The sequence below is a fragment of the Salminus brasiliensis genome, chromosome 25, assembly GCF_030463535.1.
Source record: "Salminus brasiliensis chromosome 25, fSalBra1.hap2, whole genome shotgun sequence".
In the NCBI taxonomy this organism is placed as follows: domain Eukaryota; kingdom Metazoa; phylum Chordata; class Actinopteri; order Characiformes; family Bryconidae; genus Salminus; species Salminus brasiliensis.
Genome location: NC_132902.1, coordinates 20,918,345 through 20,930,811, shown reverse-complemented (window position 1 = coordinate 20,930,811; position 12,467 = coordinate 20,918,345). Strand labels below are relative to the sequence as shown.

The 12,467-nt window shown below is 42.9% G+C and overlaps 1 protein-coding gene across 2 annotated transcripts in view; it reads left to right on the top strand.

The window, feature by feature from the left end:
- Positions 1-12,467, top strand: part of LOC140548220 (neural-cadherin) — a 343,076-nt gene that overhangs the window by 226,408 nt on the left and 104,201 nt on the right. For both annotated transcript variants that reach the window (XM_072671671.1, XM_072671672.1), the window contains exons 20-21: positions 1,059-1,243; positions 11,112-11,338. In XM_072671671.1, the coding sequence (XP_072527772.1) occupies positions 1,059-1,243; positions 11,112-11,338 (412 nt within the window). The remainder of the gene's footprint in view (positions 1-1,058; positions 1,244-11,111; positions 11,339-12,467) is intronic.

Below are 12,467 nucleotides of genomic sequence, written 5' to 3'. Positions count from 1 at the left end.
ACATATTTGCTGTGTCCCAGCAACCAGAACGCTTTCACAGACGTCTAAAGGACAATTTGTCTTTGTCACCTGTGGAGTTCAAAAAGTACTTTAAATGGAGTTAATGGGCATCCAAGCGGAGTACTCCTAAAGGCTCCTAAAGTGGCCATAGCCTCACTCAATAATTGCAGAGCTTACCAGCCTTCAGATGGCTACCAGATCAGGCAAAACCAAGAAAAGAACGGAAGGACCTTTTCAAACAGAGCCATTCTTAAGCTTCTCCTGGAGAAAATAACAACTTTGGTCAACTCCATTTACTTGTTTGAGGAGTAAAGGATGTGCTTTGGCTCTTGAAAACATTCTGAAAGTTTGCAAAGTTCCTTATGGACCTGGCTTGTAATTCAGTCTCGCATTCACATTAACAAGGTAGAAGATTCAGCACAAGGGGGCGCTATTAGAACTCTCAAAGCTTCAATGTTAACGCCAATAATAATAGCAATACCCAACTCTCAAATATTTTCTTTTGCTTACTTTTATGTGACGCAAGTGAACAGGGCTAAGATCGTCTATCCCAACCCGTCAGCAGGGCTCTCAGGCTAACATAGCCTAACTCAGCATCATAGATTTAACTACGACTAACACAGGCAGGCTAACCTTAGCCAAATGGGCTAATTCAGGCTAATACAGGCTTTGCAAATGTGCAATAGCTAAAAGTGTAGCAGAGCACACAAATGTATGTGAGATTGGGCTTCACACTGGCAGTAAGTGTTCTTCTCTGAGGGTCTTCGGCTGTACAGTAACACTGTATTAGCAGCAGTTCGTAAAGATGTGACATGGAAACACAGGAAATCTATGCTAGCCTACACCTTTCCAGCACTGGTTGAATCATGAGTCAAACTGGATATTCGAATTACAAATAAATAAATAATAAATAAATAAAAAACTAAAGGAAAATTAATAAGAATATCAATAATGTTGCTCTATGTCTCTCTCTCTCTCTCTCTCTCTCTCTCTCCCTCTCTCTCTCTCTCTCTCTCTCTCTCTCTCTCTCTCTTTCTCTTTGTGTTCTGGCTCTCTAGCTACTTCATCCTTAACAAGCGGACTGGTTTTCTGGTCATAAAAGAGAACGCTCCTCCTGGGACGTACGAGTTCCAGGTGCGTGTTTCAGATGGGGAGTGGCCGGATGCTGTGTCCAATGTGGTTGTGCACGTGAGAGAGCTACGGGATGACATCATATATAACTCCGCCTCTCTGCGCATTGCAGGTATGTAAAGTTCTTTCACCTTCAAGAATGTTGTAATAATAATAATAATAATAATAATAATAATAATGATCTGGGCAGTGGTGGTTCAGCGGCTAAAATGCCGGGATATCGATAACAGGGTTGTGGGTTCGATTCCTGGGCTCGGCAAGCTGGCACTGTTGGGCCCTTGAGCAAGGCCCTTTACTCTCTCTGCTCCCCGGGTGCTGGAGTTGGCTGTCCACTGCTCTGGGTGTGTGTGTACTCACTGCCCCTAGTTCACTAGTGTGTGTGTGTTCACTACCTCAGATGTGTTAAATGCAGAAACACATTTTGCTGTACAGTGTACGCTGTACAGTGACAAATACATGCACCTTTGTCTTGTTTTTTGGGGTTTGGGTATCTAAATGGGTAGGTTGAAATAAAAAAAGCTAAAATTTGAAATCAAAGTGTAATAATATTTATCAAGGATACATTATGAGGGGGTACGTTTCTACATAATTCAGTGATTTACATAATGTTAGGTATTCTCAGTGGGGTTAACGCGAAACTGAGTGAGCTAAGGGGAAAACACAATGCGCACAAGACTAGACAAGGAACACTGTCTGATTCTACGTTCCTGTCTGTACTTGTGTTCTTATAGACACAAGTACAGACAGGGTCCTCCTTCCTCCCGTCCTCAGGAGTTTGTATTTGTGAGTCGAACTTGCCAAGTTAGTACTACCAAGTACACCAGTCTGAACTTGGCGTATTTTGTATTGAGAATCCCCTCACTGAAACAAGGGACTATTTACGCACAAAGACTGACAAGAAACACCTGGGGATGATAGCGAGAGGGCAGGGCTAAAAAGCTGGCACAGGTGGGAACACTAATGGAACCAGGGGTCAGGATGTCTGCTACACAAATATTGGCATTTTATTTACTATATGAAACTACCAGTGATAACCTACGTGTGTCTTCTGAGTTTCAAAATGAAATGTAATGCGATGGTTAAATAGATGTAAATCCTAAAATAACATTTTTAGGGGACTATTTTGCTTTGCAGCACCCTGCATGTATCCTTCCACTTGGCCCTTTTGAAAAAGATGGTCTATAGTAAAGCCTTACCTCTAAACTATTGTAAAACAGGGTCTCAGAGATCAGGCAGTATATTCATATTCATGTAGTATAACAATGTTATAGGAGGCATTGAATATATAAACACTTCGGACGTCTGGTCCCATTCACCACCACTGTGAGCAATTCTAACTCGGCTCGTTTCTTGAGAATGGAGCATTTCTCACCAAACTACTCAGGATGACTTTGCTTAGTTTTGAATGGTTTATTTATGTACAGGTATTGAAATACCAGATAACATCCCCTTTAACATGGAACAGAAATAGTAGGCCTATTCAGGCGATTCTAAACCGCCGAGGCTAATGATTAAGTCATTACAGTGAACAGTATAAAAGTTTATTTCTTCTCCTGAAAAGTTACTGTTCTGGGTATATGAGGTATCCTTAGGCCACTGATGATATGTTAATTGATGATAATGTGCAAAACCTCCAGATTAGCCCATTTTAATTGTAAATTTTGCATGTCTTAATAAGATTCCAAGGGCTTTAAACCAAATTTCATAAGCTTTGAGGAGAGCCTGACATAAGTTGGTTTAAGCTGTAGCTGTCACATGATGACACATATCGCCAGTAATGACACTGGTTTAGCTTTAGCGTGCGTATCGGATCAGTCGGCGGAGCCGGCATTAGTGCTGGTCCTGTCTCACTCTAGTGTAGTAAAATCTACAATCTTGTCGGCGTGGGGTTGGAGGCTTTACATCCATCAGCATCTTAACAGAAGAGAGAGCGTTTCCCTGAGAGGGAGGGGCTTTGAAATTGGGTTATGGCTGACGGAGTTTACGATTTGAGGGTTATTAAAATGAACAGTGAGAAAAGGAGGAGGAGACGAGGACAGAAAATAAGACGTCATATCCTATATAAGCTGATAAAAGGATTTCAAGAAGAGGAGCTGCTGAATTTAAGACCGTTACAGCTGTAGAGTTTGTTTGGGTGTGTGTGTATGTGTGTGTGTGTGCGTGAGAGAGAGTGTGTGTGTGTTGTAGGGATTCTGGGACAGTAATCTGCTCCAATCTTTAATGTCTTAACATCTTATTGGATTTCCTTGTGTTTTGATTGATGGTTTGAGGGAGTTTGATAGAGAAACATTAATTACATATTTATTACACTGTAACAGACTTAAAGGGTCCATATTGTGGAAAACTGAATTTCCTTTTACGACTTTGATGTTTTGTGTAGACCATCATTTCACTCCCCAGTCCTTACAGTTTTACTTTTGGAAACCAACCACATTTTGAATAGGTTGTTGTTGTGATGTCAAAAAATAAATAAATAAATAAAAAAATATCATCCTCTTCGGCCTACACCAGTGTAGCTCGTTCAGAGGGTAGTTTCATTTAGAGTATGGAACAATACAAGGCAACCAATCAAAACAGCGGTCACATATAGCATAGTCTTAAAGGGACAGTAGCAAAAAAAAAACAAAACAAAAAACAATTATTTGTAATAATTGGAAATCATTTTGCAGAAATAAAAATAGTGTAATCAGGGATGAAACAAGGTGGAAAATTTTGCATTGTGCATTTTTATATACATAGACTTGTAAGTCTTGTAAACCATCATTTCACTCCCCAGTCTTTTTTTAAATTGGTTAATCATGTGATGTCACAAAAATGTAATAAATAGATGAATAAATTATTATACAAATAAACAAATCAATAAATAACAATAAATAAGGCCTTCCAAGAAATCAAATGATAAAGAACGAGGTGGAAAATAGTACATAAACCCATGCAGATTTAATAAATGGAGCTCAGGGGCAATTTATATCATATGTCATATATAATATATATATCATATATATCATATTGTGTGTGTGTGTGTGGTAAATCACCATTTCACTCCCCAGTCCTTTTTTAAATTGGTTGATTGTTGTATGATGTCACAAAAAAAAAATTATTGAGTTAATTAATTATTTAATAAATAAACCAATGAATAAATAACATATATCAGACTCTCAGGCCTATATCAGTTAGCCCATCCAGGAAAGCAAATGATAAAATAATTGTAATAATTGTAATAATTATAAACAAAATGAAAATTAATTGTGTAATCAGGGATAAAACGAGGTGGAGAATGGAACATAAACCCATGCAGATCTCCTAAATGGAGCTCAGGGGAAAACCAATAAATACATACGAAGGTAATGTAATCTACGCACAGCCTGCAGTCTTGCTTATTTGCTGACAAACAGTGCTCGCATACAAACAGCTCGTATTTACAAGTTCTTGCATCATTTTCATTGGCTTAAGGTGGGCACTGTTCAAATCTCGGCACTGTGAAGTATCCAGTGTTTTCAAATGAGTCGTATAACCTTTACGAAGCGCTCCAGCTATTTACCAATAAAAAAGCATTGCTCCACGTCAGTTCCAGTCTCAGGCGGCGGCCTCAGCAGCTGTCAGTACTCGAGACTCGCCGTCAGGTTCTGTTTCACAGGAAAAACAACGTCTGTCTATGGAGGTAGTAGTGAGCGTGTGCACATCACTCTCCTAACTAATCCTCCCATCCACCCCTCTCCCACCCCAGAGCCCTATCCAAACACTCGCTTTGAATCCCCGCATGGAGGAAAATGGAAATCCCAACTCATAGTATTACTTGCAGCCTCCTTGACATTTCAAATCCCATTTCAAGAACAAATGTTGAAGGCAATAAGGCCCTTTTTAATTCTGCTTTGGAGAGATTAAGGCTTATTGTGTGCAAAACTTGCGGGCGAAATTGATTGAAAGGTGAAATATGTGGTAAACTGGGATGCAGAGTAAGTCCTTGAAACTCCCACATTGGCTCACTGAGACGAGCAAAAGTACACACACACACACACACACACACAGTCACTAAAACACACATACTAACACATATGCCTTCATCCCTCCCTAACTCCCTCTTTCCCTGCTCGCATACACATCACATTCTTCACATTCTCCAGCAATACGCACCATGAAAAGCCCTTGGCTGTTTGAGGTGGAACTTTTTGAGGCTCCTAACTGCTTATCCGACTGCAGGCTTATCTTTAAAAAAAATGTAAAATGCCTCATCTCTTTTGATCCTCATCTTCCTGGCTCACACAGAATTCTGTCCCTGACACCCCCCACCCCCTTCCCTCCGAACCTCCCAGTCGGACTTTGTGGGATCAATAAAAAGAGAAATTGGGAAAATATCTGCAGTCATTCAGTGGGATTAGCACTCCAATCCCTACGCTTTCTCAAGGTCCTATTGACTGTGACTCAGTCGCCATTGCCCTCCAAGCCACTGCAGCTTCAGCTGCTGTTAATGCTAAAGTCAATGCCTATGTGTGTGTGTGTGTTTGTATGGAAATTGTGCAATGATGCTCCTGCGATGTAGTTATATGTAGATGTAGTTACACATTAATATCTACATTGGCTTGTGTAGTTATGGATTATGGATTTATTAGGGATTATTGTTGTCAAATGCATCCAGGGATTAAACTGTGACAGAGTGTGTTGAAGTGGCGCTCTAAAACATTTGCCTTGTGTTAACTTCAAATGGAGCCAAGCCCCTGTACTTTAAACTGGGAGGGAAAACATATATATATATAAATACAAAAAAACACTGCATTTAACTAAAAACATTACACTTAATGTTGTTTAATCAGGAGAGTTGTTTATTAACAGTAGGTAAACGGTTTTCAGCTAGTAGAAATAACTTAAGGAATGTGGATCTATTTATTTGCATTTGCCATGTCCTTGGTCTGCCAACACATGCAGTCATTCATAACAGCCAATGCTAGGTTTCTGGCATTCTTCTAAATAAAGAGCTGTAAAGTTGTAAAGATGTCACTAAGTAACAAGTAGGTGTCAAGTATTAACATTTAATTACTGCGTCTAGTCTCAAGTTAAGATGTACAAATCCCAAGTCAATACAAGCGAATCCTGAGTCATGTCCAGAGTCAAGTCCCGAGTTAAGACAGAAAAGTCTCACGTCCAATTCCAAGTAAATACAAACAAATCCTGAGTCAAGTCCAGAGTCAAGTCTCAAGTCAACACAAATGAATCCAGAGTCAAGTCCCAAGTTAAGACAGACAAGTTCTGAGGACAATTCACATGTCAATACAAGCGAATCCCAAGTCAAGTCTGGTGTCAAATCTGAAGTCAAATCCCAAGTCAGTCCAAGTGAATCCTGAGTCATGTCCAGAGTCAAGTCCCAAGGTAAGACAGAAAAGTCCCATGTTCCAATTCCAAGTCAATACAAGCAAATCCTGAGTCAAGTCTAGTGTCAAATCTCAAGTCAAATCCCAAATCAGTCCAAATGAATCCTGAGTCATGTCCAGAGTCAAGTCCCAAGGTAAGACAGAGAAGTCCCACATTCCAATTCCAAGTCAATACAAGCGAATCAGAGTCAAGTCCAGAGTCAAGTCTCAAGTCAACACAAATGAATCCAGAGTCAAGTCCCAATTTAAGACAGACAAGTTCCGAGGACAATTCCCAAGTCAAAACAAGCGAATCTCGAGTCAAGTCTAGTGTCAAATCTCAAGTCAAATCCCAAGTCAGTCCAAATGAATCCTGAGTCATGTCCAGAGTCAAGTCCCAAGGTAAGACAGAAAAGTCCCACGTTCCAATTCCAAGTCAATACAAGCGAATCCCGAGTCAAGTCCAGAGTCAAGTCTCAAGTCAACACAAATGAATCCAGAGTCAAGTCCCAAGGTAAGACAGAAAAGTCCCACGTCCAATTCCAAGTCAATAAAAGCGAATCCCAAGTCAAGTCTGGTGTCAAATCTCAAGTCAAATCCCAAGTCAGTCCAAGTGAATCCTGAGTCATGTCCAGAGTCAAGTCCCAAGGTAAGACAGACAAGTCCAAAGTCAAATTTAGCAAGTCTTAAGTCAAGTTTTCCAGTCTTCAGCAGTCCAGTTTTGGTTATTCTGCAGCCTCAGCTTACTGTTCCTTACTGAAAAAGGTGGAGCCTGATGTGGCCTCAAGGTTCATGTACATGTTGTGCAGTCTGAGATACTGAATTTTCTGCACACCCCGACTGTACAGAGTGATTACCTGAGTTACCATTTCAACCAATAAGGCCATTCTCCATTGACCTAAACCAATTTCCATCTGCAGACCTAGACAAAGACATATTCACCATTTGAGTTGACACAGATGGAATTTGGCAGCTTATCGAATCCAGGTATCAAACCCACAATGCACAACCCTGTCATCAATAACCCAGTGCTCTAACCGCTGAGCCCAGTGCTCTTCTGCTTGCTGAATGGTGGATTTTTCGCTGTGCTTCATTATTACAACATTCTGAGTAAACTCTGATATTCTGATATTCAGTTATTCTGAAATTCCCAGGAGATCAGCAATTTTAAAAATACTCAAGCCAGCGCATCTGGCACAAGCAATCATGCCACTTTTAAAACTCCTGAGATCATATTATTTACCATTCTGATGGTTGATGTGAGCATTACCTGAACCTGCTGGCCCTCATCTGCATGAACGAGTAGATATAGTACAGGTGTTTCTAATAAAGTGCTTGATTAGTCTGTATGTGTCTATATACATCCTAACCCCTCCAACAGAGCAAGTGGCCCCAACTTGGTCCCTGCTGGAATGCATTGGGAATATATGAGCCTTTCCAGACCTGTGGGAGGGTAAATAATTCACGTGTGGATGTACATGAACACAAGTGTATGTGTTTGTGTGTGCCTTTGCATATTTATCTGCTTGAAAAGCATAGGAATGGCGTCTGAATCAAACACAGACTCGCAGCCTTCTTAGGCTGCCAGGCTGAGGCCACTGCTTTGTTTGGATTCTTGATGGGAGTGGACAGCTGGCCGTTGTACCTGTAGTCTCTCCAGCCAGCCCAGTTTCCATTCGGCTAATCAGCGCCCCTGCCTGGCCTCCTGCCCGCAGCTCCTCTCTGACTGACACTCCTCAGGCTCTAATGATTCCCGACACGCTGCTCAGGTGAGCCGAGTCAAAGCCAGCCGTCAGAGGCGGGATTTAGAGCTCTGAAAAGTGAGGGAAGACAGACGCTCTTTTTTTCCCACTCACACACACACAAACTCACTCAGACGTTGTCTGTAAAAGGTTTAGGGACGTCATGCCTTCTTTTCTCACTGCTACTTATCCATGAATCGACCTCAAATACCTGCAAAGGTTTAGATAACGTCAAACAACTATTTGCTAATGCTTTGGGTATATGATGGTATATGATGGCTAGGTACACTTATGGGAACTCTCAGCTCTTTACAGTGGATTACTTGGTATGAAGAGCAGACTACTGTTCTGGCATCAATTGAGGGAACTGTGTTTTAATTAATGATGAAACCTCTAGTCTTGTCAATACCTCTAGAACAGTGCTTCCAGACCTTTATTAGCCTACCTCACACAGGTTTCTATCTGGCACTCAAACCAGCATGAAAACAATGCTTTAGACTATTTAACCTGAAGTCTATCCAACCCAAAAACGTTGAGGATGTTGTTTGAAGGATTTTTGAAGAAATTCATTGGGTGGCTCAAGTCAGCTTAAGATACAGTCTCGTTGGGCTACGGTCAAGTGCAAATTCAAATCTAAGGCCTTGAGCGTCAATGTTCTTGGGCTACAATCAGATTAGTTTTAGTTTTAGGCCTGATTAAACCCCTCCTCCAAGACCATGGTCAGGCACCACTGGTTTACAGCAATATCCAGCGCAGCTGTCAGTGACCCTTATATCATTAAAACTCTCCCAGCCTGTCCTCCAACTTGTTCTCCCCTGCCTGTGTGCTGTGAAGCGTCAGTACAGTCCTGAGAGACCCCCTGTTACTGTCTGCAAATGGCCTCAGGGGAGTCTGACCCTGGCTGGGGACGATCTGAGCGAAACAGAATCCATCTCTCCGGGGCTACCACCTCGTCTGGAGCAGCTGATCACCTCGGTCCAGAACCCACACAGAAAGGACGGCATACCAATTAGAGCGGTCTTCCGGCTGCAGGGTGGACACCGTCGTCCAGCCTCGGCCTATGCCTCACAGCTCGGGGCTTCTAGCACGTTAGCCTTAGCACTATCCACTTGCAGTGGTTGCAGATTTCATCTTGGCACCCTGGCAGCTCAAACCATGACAGTGGTGAATGGGGAGGCATCGCCATGGTGGCAGCAGATGACTGCAAAGTGCTCGAGTGTGCTTTTTTTTTATTTATTATTATTTATTTTTTTTGATACGGCCTGTCAGCCTGAGTTTGGAGGCCCGGCCACCGCCGACCGCTAACTTCACTTAATGACAGTGAGACGTGTTGACGAGGGGATAACGTGAGCATGCATTTTTCATGAGCACTGTTCTTTAGTTCCTGACCCCTACTGGTCCTTCTCTGGATTAAACATGAAGCTGAGCTTTTATTCTGCAGGGTTTGGGGTCTTTGTGCTTGCATCAAGCTGTGATAGCAGCAAACATGGGCCGAGCACTAATGAGGGGGATGGGGATTCAGGAGATTCTAGCAAAGTTCAGTTTAGTTCGATTCGGTTTAAATGAATTCTATTTATGCTGCTCTTTTCTCAACAAACAAGGCCGTAGAACAGCTTTCCAGAAGTTCAGATACAGACCCCTAATGAGCAAGCCGAGGGCGACAGTGGAAGGAAAAACCAAAAGCTCCCTAAGAGCTTGAGGAAGAAGCATTGAGAAGGACCAAAATATGAAAAAGGGTGAACCCGTAATCTTCTGGGCCGCATTGAGAGATAGGACTGAGTTAAAGAGGGGGGAGATGGGATGGAGATTGAGCTGGAAATACATCACTGGATATGGACGGTAGAGATGGAAATCTATAGGGCCCATGCCTTACAGCTCTGGGCTTTCAGCACGGAGCAAACGGAAGCAGGACGTTAGCCTTAGCACTATCACCTTGCAGTGGTTGCAGATTTCATCTTGGCACCCTGCCAGCTCAAACCATGACAGTGGTGAATGCGGCTGAGGGAGGCATTGCCAATGCAAGCTTGAGAAAGAAGCATTGAGAGGGACCAAAGCTCAAAAAAGGGGAACCTGTAATCCCCTCTGCCACATTGAGAGACAGGACGGAGTAACAGGGGGGAGATGGGAAGGAGATTGAGCTTGAAATATATCACTGGATATGGAAGGTAGAGATGGAAATCTATAGGAACATTGAATGATTAGAAGGAGAATGAGCTTTAGACATGGTTCTCCTCCCAAACTACAAATAGATAGTCTAGGTGGACATTCATGTCATTAGATCCTGCCTACATTGCTGGTGCACAGTTAGACACCGTAGCCCATCTGTTGATGTTAACCATCCTCCTCCAGTCATGGTCAGTTTCTGATCACAGAGCCACTGTTGGCAGGACATTGTTATGTGATGGACCACCCTCAACCTATGAGTGATCTGATGTCCTACCTGACCGTACCTATTTTACACCACTGCCAAGTCAGTGTTACTGCTATGTTGAGAAAAGTCCCCCACCCAAGTAATATCTGGTTTGGTCAAAAAATGAGCACTGTCAAGGTTGGTGTTTCTAATAAAGTGGACATTCAGTCTATGTGTTATAGATAAATAACTCAACCTGGTCCAAGACAGTGATTCTCTAACTGGTCCTCAAGGCCTCTGAGAAAGTCTACATCTTGGCTTGATCCCAACTCACAACACATACACAAGACAGAGCCGAAATCCTGAATGTCTGGTGGGTCCCAGAGCCCAGGCTTGATCTAAGGCAGGTGCACGATGCCCAGATTCAGATGAGGGGAAGCAATTATGAAACTAAATGATTGGCTATCCATTAAAATCTGCCAAACTTCCATGTGAGGCTTTGTGTGACCGAGAGTCGCTCTGATCTATTTGTGGTTTCTGCAGATATCACTGCTAAAGAGTTCATGGAGCGGCGAGGGGGCTTACGGAGCAGGTACGAGCTACTGGGAGACTTCCTGTCAGAAATGCTGTCTGTAGGCCCGGACGATATCAACATCTTCAGTCTAGTGGAAGTGCGGGACAGGACTATGGACGTGCGCTTTTCCGTGCAGAGTGCCCCCTTCTTCCGGGCTGAGAGACTGCACGGATACCTCGCCGCACATAAACAGAAGGTAAGACATCCACAAGAAGGGCTTTCTCAACCTTAATGCATGGTTTGCATTCCAGGAGCTGATTACAGCTTGGAAATACACTATATGTCCAAATGTTTGTGGACACCCCTTAAATAAACAATGAATGCTTTCAGCTACTTGCATTCATTGCTGATACAAATGTGCAGATGCACACACATACACAGTAAGCTTGTCTAGTGCCTGTAGAGAGGTACTGCCAATAGAATAGGACTCTCTGGAACAGATAAAAATAAACCTATGGGCACCATGCAGCCTAATGCCAGCATTGAGCTGTAGGACTGTAAAATTTTCTGAAATTATGGGGCTCCATCCAATACTTTTTGGATGGATTGGGGAGATTGGGGATAGGGAAGGGTGGGGTAGAGATCATCCAACATCCTGACATCACTCATGGTCTTGTCGCTGAATGTTGGCAAATCCTCCCAGAAAGGAGGATAAACCCTTTTTAGAAAACACTTGATGTCAGAAGAAACAACGAATGAATGAGCAGGTGTCTCAATATTTTTGTCCATACAGTGTATGTGTTTGTAGTTGTGATACTTCGTTAGGTTGCTATCTTTGTAAACTCTGTTTACGTGGTAATTAATTTGCATTGCCCTCAGCAAGTTATGGGCTTGCTTTGTTTGAGAACACAGCTATAAATATACAACCTGTCAAGGAACAAGAGCAGAGACAAAAACGCAACAGTTGGAGCTGCTGGGTGTCCCAGTTGCCCGAGCTTGCGCTGCTGTCACTCTCACCTGTTGATTGCAAGGCCATATCATGAGCTGTGGTACATTACACTCGCAGAAATAAGCTGAAACCTCTTCCCTCAGCTTAATTACTTGCTTTAAAAAGCCTTTTGGGACCATTCTGCCACCGGCTGTCCTTCTATTTGTGCGGAACGAGTGTCTCTCCCGCGCTGGCATAAATCGAGCCAACCCCAGAGAAGCATAGGAAAGCTTCAGGTGCCATTTGCCGACAGCCAGCAGCCCCATTCATTTGAATGCGCTCGGGCCTTGGAGGAAAGACGTTGATCAGAATGAGACGTGAAGCGTGACGGGGCGAGCGAGCAATGCAGAGAGAAGGAATGAAGAGGGAGCACGGAGGAAGGAGAGCGGAGATGTGG